This window comes from Bos indicus x Bos taurus, chromosome 6, assembly GCF_003369695.1.
Source record: "Bos indicus x Bos taurus breed Angus x Brahman F1 hybrid chromosome 6, Bos_hybrid_MaternalHap_v2.0, whole genome shotgun sequence".
NCBI classification, from domain to species: Eukaryota; Metazoa; Chordata; class Mammalia; order Artiodactyla; family Bovidae; genus Bos; species Bos indicus x Bos taurus.
In genome coordinates, this window is record NC_040081.1 from 70,916,314 (window position 1) to 70,936,303 (window position 19,990).

Genomic DNA, 19,990 nt, shown 5'->3' on the forward strand with positions numbered 1-19,990 from the left:
TGGAGTCAAAAACTTTGCTTCTAAGGAGTGGAACTCTAGAAGGAACAGGGCTGCAGTTTTTAAATTTTTAGCACTTTCATTTTTGTATTTGCAATTGCCTTTACTTTCTACTTTACATGTTTAAATTATACACATTCCTAACATTCTACTACAACTACTCATTTTTGTGTGTAACCTGCCTTCTTCATCTACATTCATATTAATATAGTTCACAATCATAGCTCTTCATTTTACATTTTAGATTTTTTTCACTTAACCTACAGTTCCAGTTATCACAAAGCTTTCATTGTTTTTACAGTCTCCATAATTATTTTAATGGCTGCATGATATTCCAATGTGTTACCGTACCATAATTTAGCTAAATACCTTAACATGGAACATTCTGGATTGTTTCCACTTCCAATGAAAACAATGCTGCAGTGAAGACTTGCAGTTATGTGGCCTTGTTTGTTCCGCTGCTTTGAATCATATTGTTGAATCATATTTCCGGGGTCCTACCGAAGCACCCCTGATTCACACAGTATACCGACTGCTACCAACGAGCACCAACTTGACCCTAACCCGCGAACCCGCGTGGCGGGGCGGTGGCTCCGTCCCAGGGGGGCGTGTCCAGGGCGGGGCCAAGCGCGTCCCCGCCCCGCGCTGCGCCCAGACGTCCCGCCCGACTGAGCCCGCGCACCGCAAGCGAGTAGACGGTCTTCCGGGGGCCGGGGGAGCTAGATAGCTGGGCTTGCCGGCTATGGCTACGTGGGCGGGGACCGAGGTCTCGGCGCTGAACCCGCTGCGCGCCTTTTGGCTCACGCTTGCTGCCACCTTCCTACTGACCCTGCTGCTGCAGCTCGTGCCGCCCGGCCTGCTTCCGGGCTGCGCGTTCTTCCAGGACCTGATCCGCTATGGAAAAACCAAGGAAGGGGCGCCACCGCGCCCGGCCGCCTGCCGGGCCTTTGATGTTCCCAAGAGGTAACCGCGCACGGGCGCGAGTCCTGGTTGCCAAGTCAAGGAGAGCCGGGGGCGCCCTGTTCGAGCTACCGGCAGGGGGCAGCAGAGGTGGGCACGGAGCCGGCGCGGACCGGATCCGGGAAGCCCAGGCCGATTCCCCGAGGCGGCGTTACCCCTGCCCGCCCTCCCGCAACTGCACGCGTCAGCTCTGCGGCCCTAGGGGCGGAGTGTCCGGAGACACAGAGGAAGCTGAGCCACGCGCACCTCCCGGGGCGCAGGAACGTAAACTTGTGGCCTCAACGTAGCCTTTCCTTCGGGGGAAATGGCTGCGCTTCCAAATTTAGGGCTGGTCACCAGGCGGTAAAGTCTCCTTTGTCCCCAGTTTCTCTTTCCGCCGTCCTGCACTCTAGGGACTCATAACCTAACTTGAGGTCGCCGAGACTCACTAGAAATGAAGGCAGGCCCTCCCATGTCTCGTGTCCCCTGTTTGTCTCCCTCACAGTCAACAGTCAGGACGAAGGTTGAGACGCTGGTCACTAACAGACGCCACCTCCATCAGCCGCACCAAGGCAGGTGCCCCGGGAGAAAGTTGCCCAAGATGGCACGTTTAGGCAAGCGTGGTCCCTAAGCGCCATATGGCTCAACAGATTTCATAACTAAGTTAAATGAGAGATTAAATCGTTATGCCTTCAATATAATTGTTGAAAAAATTGTAAGGCTTATTATAGTCCGGGGAGTTTTTTTCATGTGTTTTCACTTTAAATTTAGAACATAACTGAGAAGAGTGGGCCAAACACTTCTTGATGGTAGGTATATAGCAGTGGCGTTTTTTTGGAGATACAGCCTAAATTGGCGTTCAGAAAAGACTATGGTGAAATGTGATAGGGTTTCTGATGTACTAAAATATCTTGATTATCGCTTAAACCTCAAATAGGCTGTTCCCCAGGTCTGCAGATGGGAAAGGGTGTAAGTAAACTTGGCTTCCCATTTCTGACTGTTGGAGAAATACTCACCAGATGTAACACTGAGAAGCAAGCGCTAGGTCATTTTGAGGAATGAGGAAGGGGAATGAGGCCCTGGGAAGAAGACCATATGCCTGCTAAGTTACTTCAGTCGTGTATGACTTTTTGCGACCTCTTGGACTGTAGCCTGCCAGGCTCCTCTGTCCATGGGGATTCTCCAGGCAAGAATACGGAAGTGGGTTGCCATTCCCTTCTCCAGGGGATCTTCCCGACACGGGAATAAAACCCATGTCTCTTGTCTCCAGCACTGACAGGCGAGTTCTTTACCAGTAGCGCCATCTGGGAAGAAGTAGATGCTTCAAACACTGTGATTAAACCTGTTTCTTAGAGGCTCTTTTTAAGCTAAAATGTCCTGTCAACCCTAACCCTATTTTTCGGGAAAAGGCAATGGCAACCCACTCCAGTACTCAGACCTGGAAAATCCATGGGCGGAGGAGCCTGGTAGGCTGCAGTCCATGGGGTCGGGAAGAGTCGGACACCACTGAGCGACTTCACTTTCACTTTTCACTTTCATGCATTGGAGAAGACAATGGCAACCCACTCCAGTGTTCTTGCCTGGAGAATCCCAGGGACGGGGGAGCCTGGTGGGCTGCCGTCTATGGGGTCGCACAGAGTCGGACACGACTGAAGCGACTTAGCAGCAGCAACCCTATTTTTAATCAGGACTTGAATGTAGTAAGTACTTTTCTACTTCACAGCAGGGACATTCCTAGATTGTCATTTTTTTAATGTTACAACGTGAAGAAAACAATTATTTGTTTTGAGAGTGAATTCTAACAATTTACTTTCTGAATTTTAAAAAAGATACTAGTGTCACTGATAAAAGGGCACATTTCAAATCATCCCCTGCACTTACCTATTTATTTGGCTCCCATACCCCACCTCTTACTACTCCAGTCTGTGGTCATATGGCAGCCAAGAAACAGATTTTGTACCTTTTCCTTATTCATTATTGCAAAATGGGTGCTCTTTGGGCTGCTTGTAATTTCTACTATATTATGAAATAATTTACACCTTTTTCTTCTTCCAGAATTCTAGAATGGACCATCCTCTGGTGTTTTGTTTGACTTTTTTTTCCCTAAATTGAAGCTGAAATTTCTTTTTATTCTAGAGCAGGTACAACTATTCCAGGCCAATAATGAAAGTCAAAAATGTCTAGATGCTATATTGAAGGACTTTTCCTTGTTCAAAATTCAGTAGTACTCTTAAAAATGAAAATAAGCCTATAACTTTTACACTTACAAACAGGCAGCTGTGAATCATGTTTCTGTACCTAAGAGCTCAAGTTAATTTGGGAGGAATTATTTTTTCATAAATGGTAAAGAATTAAACCTTAATTGAGTTCATGGAATGTTTGATTCCATAATCCCTGTCTGGTAGATTTTTTTTTTTTTTTTTTAATTAAGGTGATACTGCTTTTCTTGTTTTCTTTTGGTTCCTGGAGTTTTGATTTCCCAGAAAGTCTGAATAAATACTTGACCTCAAACATGAGTCACAATGCTCTTGATTTTCATAGTGCACATGGAAATACTTCTATTTCTAATATTTCAAAATATTATAGAAACATTTTAATTAAATTCAGCTCTAGAGAAAGAGAATCGTCCAGTCTTTCCCTACTGGGGTTCAGGGATCCTAACCAGAAATCCAGAGGATCTATGGATAGAACTCATCACAAATTGGATTGGAGAAAATTACACCTTTATTTTACTAATCTCTAGCTGTAATTCACCATTTTCTTAGTGATGAATTGAATCAACAAACCACAGTATAATTAGCAATATCTGCAGTAGAATTGGCAATACCTGCAATTTAATACTATATTAAAATTATTGAAGAGACTAAGAACATTTTCATCACTATATAAAAATACTGTATTATCATCCACTGTGTCTCATTATTTAATACATTTAATTAAGCACATATATCACAAATGTTTCTTAGTGATTGTGTAACCTATATTTCAGTATAATTGGGTTTCCTTTGTATCCCCATGTATTTTAGGCTTGGGAAGGGGTGTGTTGCCTTCACCAGACTGCCTGAGGAGTCCATGGAAGAAAAATGTCAAGAATCCCTACTCTGGGCTGTAAATTCCATACATTTACATTTGTCTTGTTTGTTGCCATATCCTAGGCTCAATGCCTGACAAATAATAAAGTCCTCAGTCAATGTTTTGAATGAATCAAAGAAAAAAGATTTTAGGTTTGATTTATTGATTAACTTGACTAGTTTCTCTGAGAGTAACTTTGGCTGAGGTACCTTCTCTTTCATTCATTTATTTATTTAACCAGTGTTTATAGAGTATGTACTATTGCCAAGAGCTGTTCGAGGTTCCTTGGAACCTTGGTTTTTGTAAAGCAGTAAATATGTAAACAAATCTTTTAAAACAAGCAAGACAATTTCATATGGTAATAAGTGCTTCAGAGGAAATCCAGCTGGTTACTTGATCATGAGCAAGATGTGGGTGGCAGTGACAGCCCTGGAAAGGATGATCAGAAACGAGTAGGGCAGGAGATGAGTTCATTTCAGGAGGCCAGAACAGACATTGGGCTTTATGGACCATGGTGGAGATTAGATTTTATTCTGAGTGTATGGAAAGCAGCTTTAGGATGAGGAAATGGGGGTGTGGCATTATGTGATTTATGTTTGAAAGAATGACTTGCCATTGTGTGGGAAAGACTGGATGAGAGGCTGTTAACAGTGCTCCAGGCAAGAAGTGGTAGTATGGATTAGACTGTTAGTGTAATAGAACCTATTTGTCATATAGGTGGTGATGATATTAAAGCACATAGCATAGGGCCAGGCACCTAGGCAGAACTCAGTAACCATTAGTTTCCTTCCTTGGTGTGTATGTATGTATGCACACGCTTGTGTCCAGTCACTCATGTCCAACTCTGGGACCGCCTGGACTGTATAGCCTGCCAGGCTCCTCTGTCCATGGAATTTCCCAGGCAAGAATACTGGAGTAGGTTGCCATTTCCTCCTCCAGAGGATCTTCCCAACCAAGGGATTGAACCCACGTCTCTTGCTTGGCAGGCAGATTCTTTACCACTGAGCCACCAGGAAGCCTAGTTTCCTTCCTTAGTTAACCCTGTAACTCCCCTATCTGGTCCTGGGATCAGTTCTGGCAATCAGTAAATATGTATTAAATCAGAGCATATCTCCTGGCTCAGAACTATCCAGTGGCTTCCAACTCACAGAAGAGTCCAAAACCTTATACAATCTTGTTCTCACCACCTCACTGAGGTCCTATAGTTTGCCCCTCCTGTGGCTCTAATCCAGTTTTCTGGGTCTCTCTCTGCTTGTTCTTTCTCCCACCTCAGGGCCTTTGCGCTGCCTGTTTCCTCTACCTGGAAAGCTGTTCCCCCAAATAGCCAGATGGTATATGCTCTCACTTCCGTATAATTCTGCTCAGATACTACCTTGACAGTGAGACCTGCCCTATCCACCCTGTTTAAAAATATAATGCTGCCATACCCAGCATTCCTCTTCCCAGCTTTAGTTTTCTCATTAGCAGTTATCACCTACTGACGTGCTATAAATTTTACTTCTGTGTGTTACTGTGAATATAAGCTCCATGATGGCAAGAATTGTTGTCCTTTGTGTTCACTGCTGTACCTCCCGAGCTAGAGCAGTCCCTGGCTTATAATAGACATCAAACTGTTGGTTAAGTCAGAGGAGTGCTTGCTTGGTGCCCAGTCCTGTGTTACCGTAAGGGTCACTGTATCCTTGCTCCCAAGGCCTCACTTCAATTAAGCATAGTGCGAATGGAAGAAAAACAGGGAGAGTATTTAGAACAGAAGGAAGTGGAGTTTTCCAATCCGCTTTTGAGGCTAGACCTGGGTCTTTTCAAAAAGAAATATGGGACTTTCCTGGTGATCCAGTGGCTAAGACTTCACGCTTCCAATGCAGGGGACCCGGGTTTAATCCCTGCTCAGGGAACTAGATCCTGCATGTGCAACTAAGAGTTTGAGTGCCACAGCGAAGACCCAGCACAACAAAATTAATAAATAAATAGAGATACAACCTCAAATAAAGAGTAGAACACATTTCATGTAGCAGGAATCAGGCAAACAAAATGAGAGAGAATGTGCAAAATGTAGGAATAAGAAAAACAAGTCAGCCTGTCAATCAAAACCCTATGGCACAAGTAGGGCAGAGCAAAATGTGGCTTAGCAGCTTATATCAAACATGTGAGTGACTTGAATGACTCATGATTTGGTATAAATTGGTATGTGTAATGGTAGAGGTGGAAAAGTAGGTTCAAACAAATCTTGACCACATGACCAGGAGCACAGCCACGTGACTTTTAACTTCAGGGTCATCGAGGCTGAGTCTGGAGCCAAACACTGCCACTTCCTGGGAAGTGTTGGACAAGTAACTGAACCTTCCGAGCCTTTGTTTTCTCATCTGCCACATGAAGATAAACTTGCCAGGGTTGTTGGGAAGATGGGATGAATACTCTTAACTGGTCTTCCCACAACTAGATGATCCTCTTACCTAAGTACCAGAGGGATTTTTTTGAACAATGACCAAAATGAATGAGCTATGTTCTCTCTTTCTCTCTCTCTCTCTCTCTCTCTCTCACACACACACACACACACACACACATATATTCTCTCACATACTCCCTTTTTTTTGGATTGTGATGAAATATACATGACATAACCTTTTCCACTTTAACCCTGAGTATACAATTCAGCATCTTTAAGTCCATTCACATTGTTGTGCAGTCATCAGCACTGTCCATCTCCAGAACTTTTCTGTTAGATTTTTAAAACATAGATTATTCCTTCAAGTCACTGTGTTCGAACGCTGGCCCATCACACTTAAAAGCCAGTGCCCTTACAGGACCCCATAGCATCTTTCCCTCCTTTTTCATGCTCTAGCACTGTCCATATGTTGTTTAGTCGCTAGGTCATGTCTGACTCTTGGGACCCCTTGGACTGTAACCCACCAAGCTCCTTTGTCCCTGGGATTTTCCAGGCAAGAATACTGGAGTGGGTTGCTATTTCCTTCTCCAGGGGATCTTCCCAACCTACGGATTGAACGCACATCTCCTGCATTGGCAGGCAGATTCTTTACCACTGATCCACCAGGGAAGCCCACTATCTATATAGGTGTCATTTATTGTCCCTCAGGGCCTTTGTGGTTGCTGTTTCCTCTGCCTAGAAAACTTTCCCTAGAAATTCACAAGGGTTACTCATTCTAGCCAAGCATCACTTCTAGAAGGGCCGTCGTTGTCCATCCACCCATCCAGAATGACCTCTCCTCTGCACCACCTCTGTCCCATTACCCAGCATCAGGCAGGATGTCTGCAGATTCATTTGCTGACTCTCTGCTGAAAGGTAAATTTCAGCAAGCCAGGCACCTGGTCTGCTCCCTGCTGCATCCCCAGCTCCAAGAACATCACCTAGCAGGTTCGAAGTGCTCAGTACTCTTTTTTTGAAAAAATGAAATTGGTAAAGTGGCTCTAAAGTTGCCCCTCAGAAGCTGTCCCCTCCTCTTTCCATGGGAGCCTGCAGAGCAAGGCGCTGCTGCCATTCTGAGGTATTGGCTCAGACCAGACCTGGGCTCAGTTCTAGGAAGTGTGTCTTAAGGAAGACTCTGGTAGGCAACCAGAGGCCAGGGTCTAGGGATGGGGCAGAGGGGGCAGAATCGACACTCATGCTTGAACTAAGCTCTTTTGCATGAAGAAGAGCTGAATCAGGATTAACAGGACATCTCAGGACAGATCTAGTGACAGAATTTGTAACAGTGGTGGGAGAATTAAGTGGGTTGCTATGGAATGATCAGCTTAGATCAGCGTTAGTTAGACTGGGTTGTGGGCATGTTCTAGCGGACTGTGAGTTCTGGGACATAGAAGCATATTCTGGATCACCTAGAAGAGGAGTCTCTTGAGTCTGTGTGTAGTCTTCTTGACTCCAGGTTGTCTTACTGCATCACAGATTAATGAGACAAGAAGGAAGGCTTAATATAGCTATGATGCTTTGAAGACCAGGGAAGGCCAGGTGATGTCCAGGCAACTTGCAGAGTCAGAAAGATTTTAAGTTGATTCAAATAGAGAATAGGTAAAGAGACCTCGAAAAAACCCGTGGTGGGCCCTCGTACCATACCAGGTATTGCAGCAAACCAACATTGTCTTTCAAGTAAAATTAACTCTGTTAATTGCAATTTATGTTGCTTTTGTGGTTTTATTTCATTTGTTACTCTGTTGATGGTAACACACACACTATACTTGTACTAGACTGTACCCATCAGGAGTTGATAGCTAGTTTTATGAGTTTTTATTTGTCATGTTATCATAGAAGTAATTTAGGTCGACACAATTTAGAAAGACACTAAATCAGAAGACCTATTTAAGGTTTCTTGCAGCCCTATGAGCATGTGATTGTGCAAATCTTGTGTAACTTGTATGGCTATTGCAGCAATATTACTTGAGATTTAGAAATCTTCCACAGGTTTGGCTTGTGGTAGCACAGTCTAGGCTCTCCCTGTCAGGCCCTGGGGCCCTCTATTTTTGAATTTGAGCCCAATTTTGTTACCCGAAGATAAGACAGATCGTTAACTTTAATCTAAATTTAACAAGGCCATTCGTGTTCTTATTAACCTCAGGAAACCTTTTTCCTATGAGTTAACCAGTCCTATCATCTGAAAGGAAATTTCAAAAATCTGAACATCTGTAGGATTCAGGTTCTATTAAAAAAGCAAAACTATGCTTGCAGCATGAGGGAAAAGAATAGTCTTCTAGCATAATAGCTTCAAGTGGATCTGCTTTGATCATTATCTAACCTGTTTTCCCTTGGCAGGTATTTTTCGCATTTCTACATCATCTCAGTGCTGTGGAACGGGTTTCTGCTTTGGAGCCTTACCCACTCTCTGTTCATGGGAGCACCTTTTCCAAACTGGCTTCACGGTCTGCTCAGAATTCTTGGGACTGCGCAGTTCCGAGGTAACAACTCCCCTGGCTAATTCCAACCCTTGCGTCCTGTTCCTGACTTTCCTGCCTGCGGCAAGCTGTTCTGGGTAGTTCATAGCTTCTCTCAGGCTCCTCCTCAGCGGGTGAAGGGTGGGGGCAGAAAGGCTTCTGCGTGGATCATAGCCAGATGGCCAAGGAGGAGGCCTCAGGTCCTTCATTGAGATCATGGCCAGAGCTCCAAGTCAACTCTTCATCCCTGACTTCCCAGCAAGTGCTGTGCTAAACAGCACTGGCCATTCTCCCTCTGATATTTTTAGTACTGTTGATAAATTTATACAGAAGTCTTTACAATTAAGGGGAAAAACTTTTAAGATTCCTCAGGTTTGCCTTGAAACATTTATCATATATGTAGTTCCAACCAAAATTGTGCCTCCAGACTCCAGAAATTTGAGAGAAAATTACTTTTTAAATCATGGATTAAAAAGGTTTGTTTGCTGTGGGGCTTTGGTTATATCATAAAATTGACTGGAAATAGTTGTTGACCAGATGATTACAAAGTAGCCTTTAGATTGGCCTCACTGTGCCTTGAATAAAGGATACACGGAACGATTTAAAAAGTAAGGAATTGAAGGCGAAAACCATAACATGACCTCAGTTAATGTCGGGCAGCGGGAGAGGGGAAGAGTTAGAAACACATTGCTCTGGGGCTGTCACTGTCCTTTGTTCCAGCAGCCAAACCACTGGCTCTCTAGGAACAGTCCTTGTTCTGTATCTACAGAGGAACTTTTTGCAAAAGGTGACAGTCAGACGGGGAAAGTATGCGGAGCCCACTTGGGAGGGGAAGATACCAGAGTGAATCCCACTTCACCACTTAACACTTTATGCCTTCATTTGTGTACTGGAGGGTTCATGGGGTTCTGGTATTTGGAGGGTGGTTGTGAGGAGTTTTATTTGATTGTTTTAACCTGTTGCTGAAGAGTTAGAACTAGATTTTTACTATGTATAAAAGAGAAAAGCAGGCCAAGCCAATATGACAGAAGTCTCCATAGAATGTACCCTTCGGAGAGTCAGGGGAGGGGCAGTGCCTGGAAGGGAACCCAAGCACCTGCTGGTTGTCTTCCATTTCTGGATCTGGTCATATGGGTTTAGTTTGTAAAAATCTATTAGGCTGTGTTCTTAATGTATATTTATGTTGTATGATAACATTTTTTGAAAAATGTAGATTTTATGTCATTTTAAAAACCAGCATTTTTTCTGACTTCTTTTGGGGCAGAGGGGCAAAAGGCAGATAGATAGATTTCAAGGCTCACAGTCCCCCAAAAGTATCATTTTTTTGCCTCTTAGTATGAAAAGAAATGCACAATTCTTCCCACTCCATTTTCATGCCCCTTTCTGTTTCTGTACATTCCTGTGTCACGTGTCCCCCTGACCTCAGGCATCCCACCAGGGGGCCTGGCTCAGAAGTCATCCAGGAACTCTTCCTGACCATCTTCAAATGGGGATGCATGTCAGGGACCCAGAAACTGTGGAGTTGGGTTCTGAGAGCACAGACCCTTCCCAGCCCCATAACCCAGATGGCTTTCACATCACAAAGTAGAGACAGGAGACCTGAGTTTGTCTCTACTCTGTCACTAGCCAAATTCCTTGACCACTTGGCTCACTTCCTCATTGCCACTAAAAATGGCAGTGTTAGACTTTATGATATCTGGTACCATTTCCTAGCTCTGGTCTTGTTTAATAGTGCCTAACAGTAAGGACAGACATAACTGGACTATTCCTGGAGAGAGATGCTGAGCATGTTCCCTTCTGAATCGTAGGGGGTGAGCTCGCACTGTCTGCATTCTTGGTGCTAGTGTTTCTGTGGCTGCACAGCCTGCGAAGACTGTTTGAGTGCGTCTACGTCAGTGTCTTCTCCAATGCCGTGATCCACGCCGTGCAGTACTGTTTTGGACTTGTGTACTATGTCCTTGTTGGCCTAACTGTGCTGAGCCAAGTGCCCCTGGACGGCAGGAACGGTGAGTGGTCACTGGGGTCTGTCAGCTGAGTCACTGAGTATGTGAGAGACTCTCCCCACCAGGCATTACGGAAGCTGGAAAGTAAGAGACCTGCCCAATCCACTTGGCATATGAGGAGTCTGGGCTCTAATTGTAGCTTTAAAAACTCAGCATACCTGGAGGCTGTCATAAAGAGAACAATAAACATAAAATAATAGAACAATAAACAGGAAGAGAAAAATAAACATCATATATTAATGCATATATGTGGAATCTAGAAAAAGGTATAGATGATCGTATTTGCAACCAAGTAGAGACACAGATGTAGAGAACAAATGTGTGGACACCAAGGGAGAGAGGGATGGAGTTGGGATGAATTGGGAGACTGGGTTTGACGTTATTGAGATTATGTGTAAAATAGATAACCAATGAGAACCTACTGTGTATAGCTCAGGGGACCCTCCTGAGTGCTCCATGGTGACCTAAATGGGAAGGAAATCCAAAAAAAGAAGAGGATATATGTATATCTGTGGCTGATTCACTTTGCTGTATGGTAGCAACTAACACAACATTGTAAAGCAGCTATACTCCAATAAAAATTTTAAAAATTAAACAAGTCAGCATGCCCAAGGGTACCCAGCAGGTACACATCACATTAACTATAACTGCTGAAACCTGAGACACCAACATAAGCAGCAGTGCCTTCAGTGAAGAGAGTGCAGTGCAGAGTCCTCAGGAGGCTTGGTTTAGGGATGAAGAAATGGGCCACGGGGTTTCCCTCAGTGGGACTGAAGTCAGTGAACTCCTGTGGGTTAGTCTGGAAAGAAAGAGGCAGTGTGGTCAGGAGTAGAACAGGAAGCAGGGGAACTCACTGGAGCAGGAAAAAGGCCAGCCAGCCCAGTTGTCTCACCAAAGCCTTGTCATCCTGGGGTGGAGGGGTGAGGTTGGGGAAGGTGAAGTTGTGCAGGGTGAAATCATGGAACACCAGAGGAGGAAGGGGTGGGTCAGCTCCTGGTGACAAGTTGGGATTTGAGAGGAGGCAGGGAGCCATTCTATTGCCATTTAGTTCTTGTGGTGGTTCCCCTTACAAAAAAGCTTTTCTCAAGTGAGGCAGCCTGAGAGGGGAGGGCAGAAGAGTACTGTAGTAAATCAAAGTTGTGTCTTAACACTTCCGAAGCTCTCACTTGCTAAGAAGAGGGAAGCAAAATCACAACCTTGGTTTATGAGGAGGAAATGAAATGTGATTTTGGGGGCTGGGGTGGTGGAGGGGAGGGAGGATGGGATATCTGACATATTTGACCATCTTTTTTTTTTTTTTTTTTTTTTACAAAAACATTGCATGTTTATCATAAAGATTTCAAGTCATTTTGGGTGATTGAAGTGAGTTTTTAATGCTGAGGTTAACTTCATCTTGCACCCTTAGTATCCATCAGCCCACACATGCTAGGGTAGATCATTCACAACTGTTTTCTCTAAACCCAAGTCTCTGTTTCCTAAAGCTGCTCTATCCCTCCTCGTCCGTTGAGCCCATGGTCTGGCTGTTTCCAGTACTCAGTGAGTAAGCTTTCTCCGCAGGTTTGATTTCCGTGCTGAGTGCCTTTGGAGCAGCCTCTCTCTGTTGCTGTAGAACCACCCAAGGCTTCCATGGCTTGAGGAATGATTTTAAAGTACAACTTACTGACTATATTTCTCAATTCCTGAATTATTTATTGGCTCCAGCCACACTCAGCTGGCATCTCTCCATCTGATTTCTCTGAGCTTAAGTCAGTTTTTCCTCCCTCAGCTTTTGGCTGTGGCATTCTTTTCAGCCCATGTCACTATTTGAGCTGTCATTCCTGAAGAACAGTCCTAGGTTTTCACCCAAAGGAACTTTCCAGAGCACTTTGGTAACCTATTAGCTTGTAGTCTGTCAGCATGACGTGTCTCTCCTGGAGTTTCCTCTGCTGGCCTGGACCCCAGCTTTTGCTCTTCCTCCTGTAGAAACAGTCAAGGAGAGGCTGTTGAGACACCCACAAAATAGCTTGTAGATACTCCTTTCTGAAGGTTTCTGAAACTTGAGTTTCACCTACCTGTCCTTCAAGAGGTCATCTGCAGTCATTTGGGGCAGGCTGGGGAAGACTGGTTTCAGGAATTCATTGGAAGAAAGCACACTGGGGCATATGCCCGCTTCATGGTCTGATACACAGGCGCTTGGGAGTCAGATGGGCTTGAGTCTGAATTCTGGCTTATTTAATTTATCAGAGCTCCAGAACCTTTATCTGGAATTGGGGACATACACAAGAACTCATAAGAGGGTTCTTATGAAAGTGGAAAGTGTATCTGTAAACTACCCAGATTTTCACGTCTCCTTGTCTTCAGAGTCTAGAGGGTCTGCCCCTAGTCACTCTATTATATTTGTTCTGTGGTTTTTTTTCTTCAGAGCCCCATCTCGCCCTTATATTATTTTGATTATTGATTATATTATCTTGATTATTGATTTTTTTAAACTTGTTTCATCTCCTGCTACTAGAATGTGAGTTCATGAGGACTAGGATCTGACCTGACTCCCACTGCTTTATCCCTCATGAGCGATGCCACACTCAGTAGACACTCCATAAGGAATGAATAAATAAACAAATCATTAAATACTACACAGATCAGACCCTCAGTAAATAGCCTTCTGCCTGCCTTCTCTTTCCTGTATTGTAATTCCAACTTACTCTGAAAAATCTTTTTTCCTTCATAGGTAATTTCTCTGCCTTTAGAGTAGGTGACTTGGCAGTGACATGAACTCTGCAACTTCTAACCCTATGGTGACTTGCTCTTAAAGCCCTCTGATTTAGAACTGGTTTTCATATTTTGTTTGTTTTTAACTTATAAAAATATAACCACTTAGTTAAATGGCTAAACCTAATAAACATTAAGAGACATTGTTTTTTAAAAAAATTAACTCAATTAGACTTCGTGGACTGTCATTAGTTATTAGCTGTCACTAGCTGAGTCCTGCTTCCAAGTACCCATATGGAATAGCTCGATCCTTGGTTCTCGTACCTAGATCAATTGTTAGGGGCTCCCTCTCGGCCCCAGAGCCTAGGCTCTTCCCCACTGTCAGTGAACAGCTTTGTTTTCTTCAGTCAAGTCCCTGACTCAGCTCACTGCTTCCTGCTGAACATAGGGAAGTCCTTAGTTTGCTTTTCTGATGCCAGTCCTTAGAAAACCTTCATTCTTCCTGTCTTCTTAGTACCTGGAGAAGAAAAAGAAAGATGGAACCTTGAGTGTTTCTACTCCTGAAACAAAATCTCTTGACTGGGTTCTCTTTAATCAGAACAGGATATTGTTTTGGTCTTTATCTTGCAGTTTACATTTCCCTTTTTGAGAAGCTCCGCCCCTCACCTTTACTTGCAGTGATTTTCTTCATTGGCTGGAGCTAGTCAAGTCAGTATTCAAAGTTTCCCTAGAAATGGCTCAGGTGAGATCCTTCAGAAAGTGTTTTTCTGACAGCAGACTGCAAGAAAGAAGACATCAAACCAGGCTTAGCAATAAAAATGCAGAGTGGTCTTACCACACAAGAATACATCACAAGAGTGGAAGCTGACCCACAGAGGTGATCCCCGTGCCTGAAGCACTTGAAGAAGGAGCAGGAGAATGTGCCGATCTGGAGTTCTCTGCCAGTGAGCCCTGAAGCTGCCCCTAGCTGAGGAGCATACCTCCTTCATCCACAGGGACAGTGTTCTCCCTTCTGTGCTTGGGAAATGGTATCAGGGTGGTTTTCTAGTCATAAGGAACCAAATAAGTGGATAATTGTGTTCTGCAGACTGTATAATTTTTTTAATGCGCTGAGCCTCTGAAGTTTTGCAGAGTTGGCTAATAGGTAATTCTTATTTCTGTAGTCTATGTGATAGGGAAGAATCTCTTGATGCAGGCTCGGTGGTTCCATATCCTCGGAATGATGATGTTCATCTGGTCATCTGCCCATCAGTATAAATGTCATGTCATTCTCAGCAATCTCAGGAAAAACAAAGCAGGTAAGATACCTTTTAGAACCACTGACTGGGGGGTTTTAGCCCTCAGGAGTTAAATGTACTTATTCTTTCTCTCTTTTCTTTCCTGCTCTAATTAGTCAACTAATCAATCTATCAAATACTCATTTTGACAAGACTCTCTGGGTCTTGATCTTCCCATCTGTAAAACGAGAGCATTTTACTGACAGCCCTCGCTGGCACCATCTAGCCCTGACATTCTGTGACTCTATGCTGTGCCCACATTTTGGGGCCTGCACTGCATATAAGTGTCGAACCAGCATGTCAGCACTACCATTACTGTGCCAAGTTAGTATCGTTCCAGCCAAAGCAAAAAAATTTAACTTTTTTAGTTAGCTTGTACTGACTTATCACATATACAGTTTTTATTAGGCTTTTTGAGATAATAAAAATTGAACAGTGCTACTCAACATTTATCAGGCACTTGCTTTGTGCCAGCCCTGTTCTGAGTCGCTTTATGTTTAACATCACAGTACTCGCTTGAGGCAAATACAGTCTTACCCTGATTTTACAGGTGAGGAAACAGAGGCACAGAGAGGTTAAGCAACTTACCTAAAATTACACAGCTTGTAAGTGGCAAAGCTAGGACTCTAACTCATGCAGTTTGACTCTGGAATCTGAGCTCTTCATCACTAGCTTGGAGGATTGTTGGAGAAACAGGCTTTCTTTTGTGCTTATTTACAGTTAGTATAACTTCAGTCTGTGACTTTCTGACATGTAGTAGGTTGACAGTGGAGGTGGTGATAGCATGGTGGTTTGTACAGGTCTGTGACATCCTTTTCTGGTTGAGTTTTTATAAATGACTTCGGGAGCAAAGTGGTAAAACTTTCTTCTAGCAACTTCAGACGTTAAGGGTATCTTCTCCCGTTTCAGGAGTGGTCATTCACTGTAACCACCGAATCCCTTTTGGAGACTGGTTTGAATACGTCTCTTCCCCTAACTACTTGGCAGAGCTGCTGATCTACATTTCCATGGCTGTCACCTTCGGTTTCTACAACTTGACTTGGTGGCTCGTGGTAACATATGTCTTCTTCAACCAGGCCCTGTCTGCTTTCCTCAGCCACAAATTCTACAAAAGCAAATTCATCTCCTACCCGAAGCACAGGAAAGCTTTCCTGCCATTTCTGTTTTAAGTTAGCCTCCAGTTATAAAGAATGCAAACCAAGTGACGGGTTCAGTTCCTAAGGACAGGGAAGTCTAGAGACCAAAGTACAGTTTCTGTGGAATGGCTTGAAACTCTGTTCCATTTCTGTTACCAAAGTCTTCACTGCGTGAGCAAAGACATACCCCTCCGGAAAATGAGTCTTCAGACAAGAAATCCTTCCTCCCGGCAGACATGGGAACGCTTTGTGTGCTTTCTGAGATGTTCTATAGAACCAACCAGCTGCTAGAAAATAAAGAGCAGATGAGACTTCAAGCTGCTTCAAAAACAAGACCAGGCAAGAATATATGAACAGCATCTAACAAATACATACATATACAAAGGAAGAGAGAAGCTCACATGTGGCTTTGTTTTTGCTCCAAACAAACTAACTAGACAGCAGGATAAGCAATATAATAAGTGCTCAGTAAATGCTTATTGCATTTCAGTCAAAGCAGAATAGCCCTTGAAAATAAGAGCAATGTATAATTTCACACTGATGGATTCAGGGGAAAGTGAGTGTATTGAAGTTATTTTATACTTACTACACAAAGATTACCAGTAATGTAACCATCAGTAGTCATCTCCCCCTCAAATCACAGCTTAACAGAAGGTTTGAAACCTATTTTATTTAATACTTTTTTGACATCCCTTTCTGGGGAGTACCTTAAAAGTGAAAGTATCAAAAATAAAGTATTTTTGTATTTATGCATAAAAGCCTTCATGAATGGCACTGACACTCCAGATTGGATAGCGCTGTAGCCTCATTTGTACATAGTTACTTAGATTGGATTAATAACTGCCTGAGTTTATTTTAACTTAATAGAATGAATCCAAAGATATTTAAAGTTTATACTGACAATAGCGTATTTAAAGAAAATACCCATAATTCAATCAAGTAGATATAAAAGTACAGTGTAAAAGTAGAAAATAATACCATAGTCTGAGCAATGCAGTAAAAACTGCACATTTGTGCAATGTAAGATTTACTGGCTTATTGGCCAGGGTATTAACTATTCCTTTTATACAGCTGTTTTATTATAGTCTACTAAAGTTTTGTGCTCAGGTATACCATGCTATGAGGGAAAGCACCTCATTGTTAACCCAACACAGATGGAATGCATAGTCTAAGGATGTCCTCCCCACCTGCATCTGCAGTGATAAACCAAAGCTATTAGATTCTTTCCAATCTGACTTTCAGTGCATGTATATCAGCACATATTCTAAACTTCTTACACTTCTGAAGTAGCGTTTTCTCCCCAGCAATCAAATGCCACTTCCATCAGCTGCTCAGTCTGTTCAAATGAAATGACATGTTCATTTCAGGATTCAGGAACAAAACTTCTTACTTCAGAAATGTGAAGCCCATTGCATTTTGGTCTTAATTTCCACACAAATGGCATAAATTTTAGTAGCATACTATTGGGGGAGAAAAATGTATTTTGCTTTAGCTTGCAATTTCATACTAGGCTAGACTAGGAATTTGGCTACTACTCTGGAATTTCATTGTACTTTTAAGTAAAATCATCATCACCCCTGCGAGGAGGCCCATGGGCTGTGAGAGAGGGTTCCCTGTCCGCCCTGTACACCCCGCGCCCACGCCACCCTCATCACACTTCTATCTCCTGCTGTCCCTTCACCTTCCTGGCTCAGACATTGCACTTCTAGGTGAAACAAAAAAGGAAGTAGTGGTGTCCTCAAAGGGGTTCAGAACAAAGTCACCATCTTTGTTGAAAGCTCAACTGCGGAGAATAATTGAAAATCCTGCTGTGTTGCAAGATCGCTATCAGCAATGCTCTTTGGATTGGTGAAAATATTCTGTGTGCCTGGAGGGAGAATGCCAGAGACAGTCTGTAGATTCTTCCCACGGGTAGTCCTGGAATAGCCTGGGGGCAGGGTTCCTGTCTTAACCTGCTAGCTTAGTTGAACAGCTTTCCTCTTTCATTCTGTTACTAGTAAGTTCAAGGGAAATGATACTGAACCACCTCATAACAGCATTCCCTGGGTTAACAACTGACTATAAAAGTATGCTAAAAATAGCCTTTGTTTTTAAGTCTCCCAAGTTGTAGCTCGGCCTCTATACTGACATTTGCTTTCAGTGAGCTTTCAGTGAGCATGGATGATTTTGTGTCCACAAAGCTTTGTTCTGTGTTACCTTTTTAATTCAGTGAGTGGTTATTACTAGAATTCCTATCCCAAAAAAAGGAAAAGCCTTTGCTGATATTTTTATATAAAGCTTAATAGATAGTCTAAGGAGACTGTAAACATTTACATAACTAAAGTTACCTGAAAATTCAAGGACCATTGATAAGGAATCTGTCTTGAACTGATAACATTAAAGAGGTCTTAATAAACGAGCAAGTAGAAATTTTTTACATATCTAAGCAGCATCTGCTTATCAGAAAAAATTATTCAACTGATTTTTATCAGTATCTTAACCTTCTAAGATTTTTCTGATAAATGGAAAAGAAACAGTAGAGTTGGCAGTGGTCCCTAAGTCACATGATGCGTATTTCATCATTTTTCTCAAATACTGATGATCCAGAAAGACATATATTGGTTTCAGGGAAACAAAATTTAATTATTTGAATAAACATTGTATTATAAAAAGCTACCCTATGCACATAATATCAGGTCTCTTCCTTCAAAAGGACTGAACACTTGAAGTGCTTAGTGGACAAAAGAACACGAGGGATTTCTCTGCAGAAAGACCAATCTACCTCCTGAGTCTAGCCCTCTGGGTAAAAACCTCGTAGCATATGTGCAGTTTTTATCAGGGGTCCCTGGCCTACATAGCATCTTTCTGTGAATTAAAAAGTTGTTACTCTGGCAGCATCCCTATGAGAGCAGGGCATGAGCCTTTGTGGGCATAAAAGGCAGCTGGGGATGGGACTGCAGCTTAATAAGCAGATCTTGAGTTGGATCTCAGCCCAGTCATCCTTCAGCCTGGTGTCTGTGCAGTGCGCGAACTGCACAGTGGTCCGTGGAGCCGCTGCTCATCGTGCTGCCTGATTCTGCAGATTCTGTTCACCCTAAAGTAACAAGACTTGATTTTATGGAATCTTCTCACTGAGAAAGACCATATGAATATATCCAGGAGAAGGGGAAGTAAGCACTCCATGTAAAACATCCCCGCTGCTGCCCACCAACAGAGCAGTTTGGTGGTTAGCAGGTAAGTGACTCTCAAACGGTCAAATGTTCAGATGCTAGGATGCTAGTCCCAAGTAGAATATTTTGCTTCTCTGATTGACGTCTCCTGTCTTTCCAGTTCATTGTTCTAGTACAGCAACTCCAACAGCCCTTCCACCTCCCTGGGACCTCCAGTCTATTGATACCATGACATTATTATTGTCCTTCACCTCTCCTCTAAGTTTTATCTCCTTAATGTACTTAAGAGAATCACTCTTATCATCCATTTGTAATATCCCCAACTCTCTTGCCTCCCTGCATTGCTTCTTCCTGCTGATTTAACTAAAGTACTGCTACTGCTGCTACGTTGTTTCAGTCGTGTCCGACTCTGGGCAACTCCATAGACGGCAGCCCACCAGGCTCCCCCGTCCCTGGGATTCTCCAGGCAAGAACATGAGTGGGTTGCCATTTCTTTCTCCAATCCCTGGTTAAATTCAACCCTCCCTTCCCTGTGTGTGCACCTATGCACCTGAACTATGGCTGGCGAAATACAGTCCCCAAACATCCCCCTTCAGATTTATGGCCACTCATCTCAAGCGGTGTTCACTGCTGCAGTCATAGTGAACATCCCTGTTCCATTCACTCTCCCACTCTGCTGACTGTGTCGCATCTCTGACTCAGGAGAGTGAAGCTGCTGGAAGACAGCTTCCACAGGTTACCATCACTGCACCCACCTAAGCATCTGCCCTTGTATGTTGTCTGCCCTTATTACTATTGTTGAAGGATACTTTTTTTAAAAGAATATATAATCATGATTCTCATACAAATAT

The 19,990-nt window shown here is 43.3% G+C and overlaps 1 protein-coding gene across 1 annotated transcript; it reads left to right on the forward strand.

The window, feature by feature from the left end:
- The first annotated feature begins 634 nt into the window (after positions 1–634).
- On the forward strand, positions 635–18,388 carry SRD5A3 (steroid 5 alpha-reductase 3). The gene is made up of 5 exons (XM_027544525.1): positions 635–960; positions 8,768–8,910; positions 10,695–10,892; positions 14,741–14,875; positions 15,764–18,388. Exons 1-5 carry the CDS (start codon positions 740–742, stop codon positions 16,021–16,023), a joined length of 957 nt encoding a protein of 318 aa, XP_027400326.1. The 5' UTR covers positions 635–739; the 3' UTR covers positions 16,024–18,388.
- Positions 18,389–19,990: the final 1,602 nt, after the last annotated feature.

Coding starts and splice junctions, on each gene's coding strand:
- SRD5A3 (XM_027544525.1), top strand. CDS start 740: ATGGCTACGTGGGCGGGGACCGAGGTCTCGGCGCTGAACCCGCTGCGC. Junction 961..8,767: donor GCCTTTGATGTTCCCAAGAG/GTAACCGCGCAC, acceptor TTCCCTTGGCAG/GTATTTTTCGCATTTCTACA. Junction 10,893..14,740: donor GCCCCTGGACGGCAGGAACG/GTGAGTGGTCAC, acceptor TTATTTCTGTAG/TCTATGTGATAGGGAAGAAT.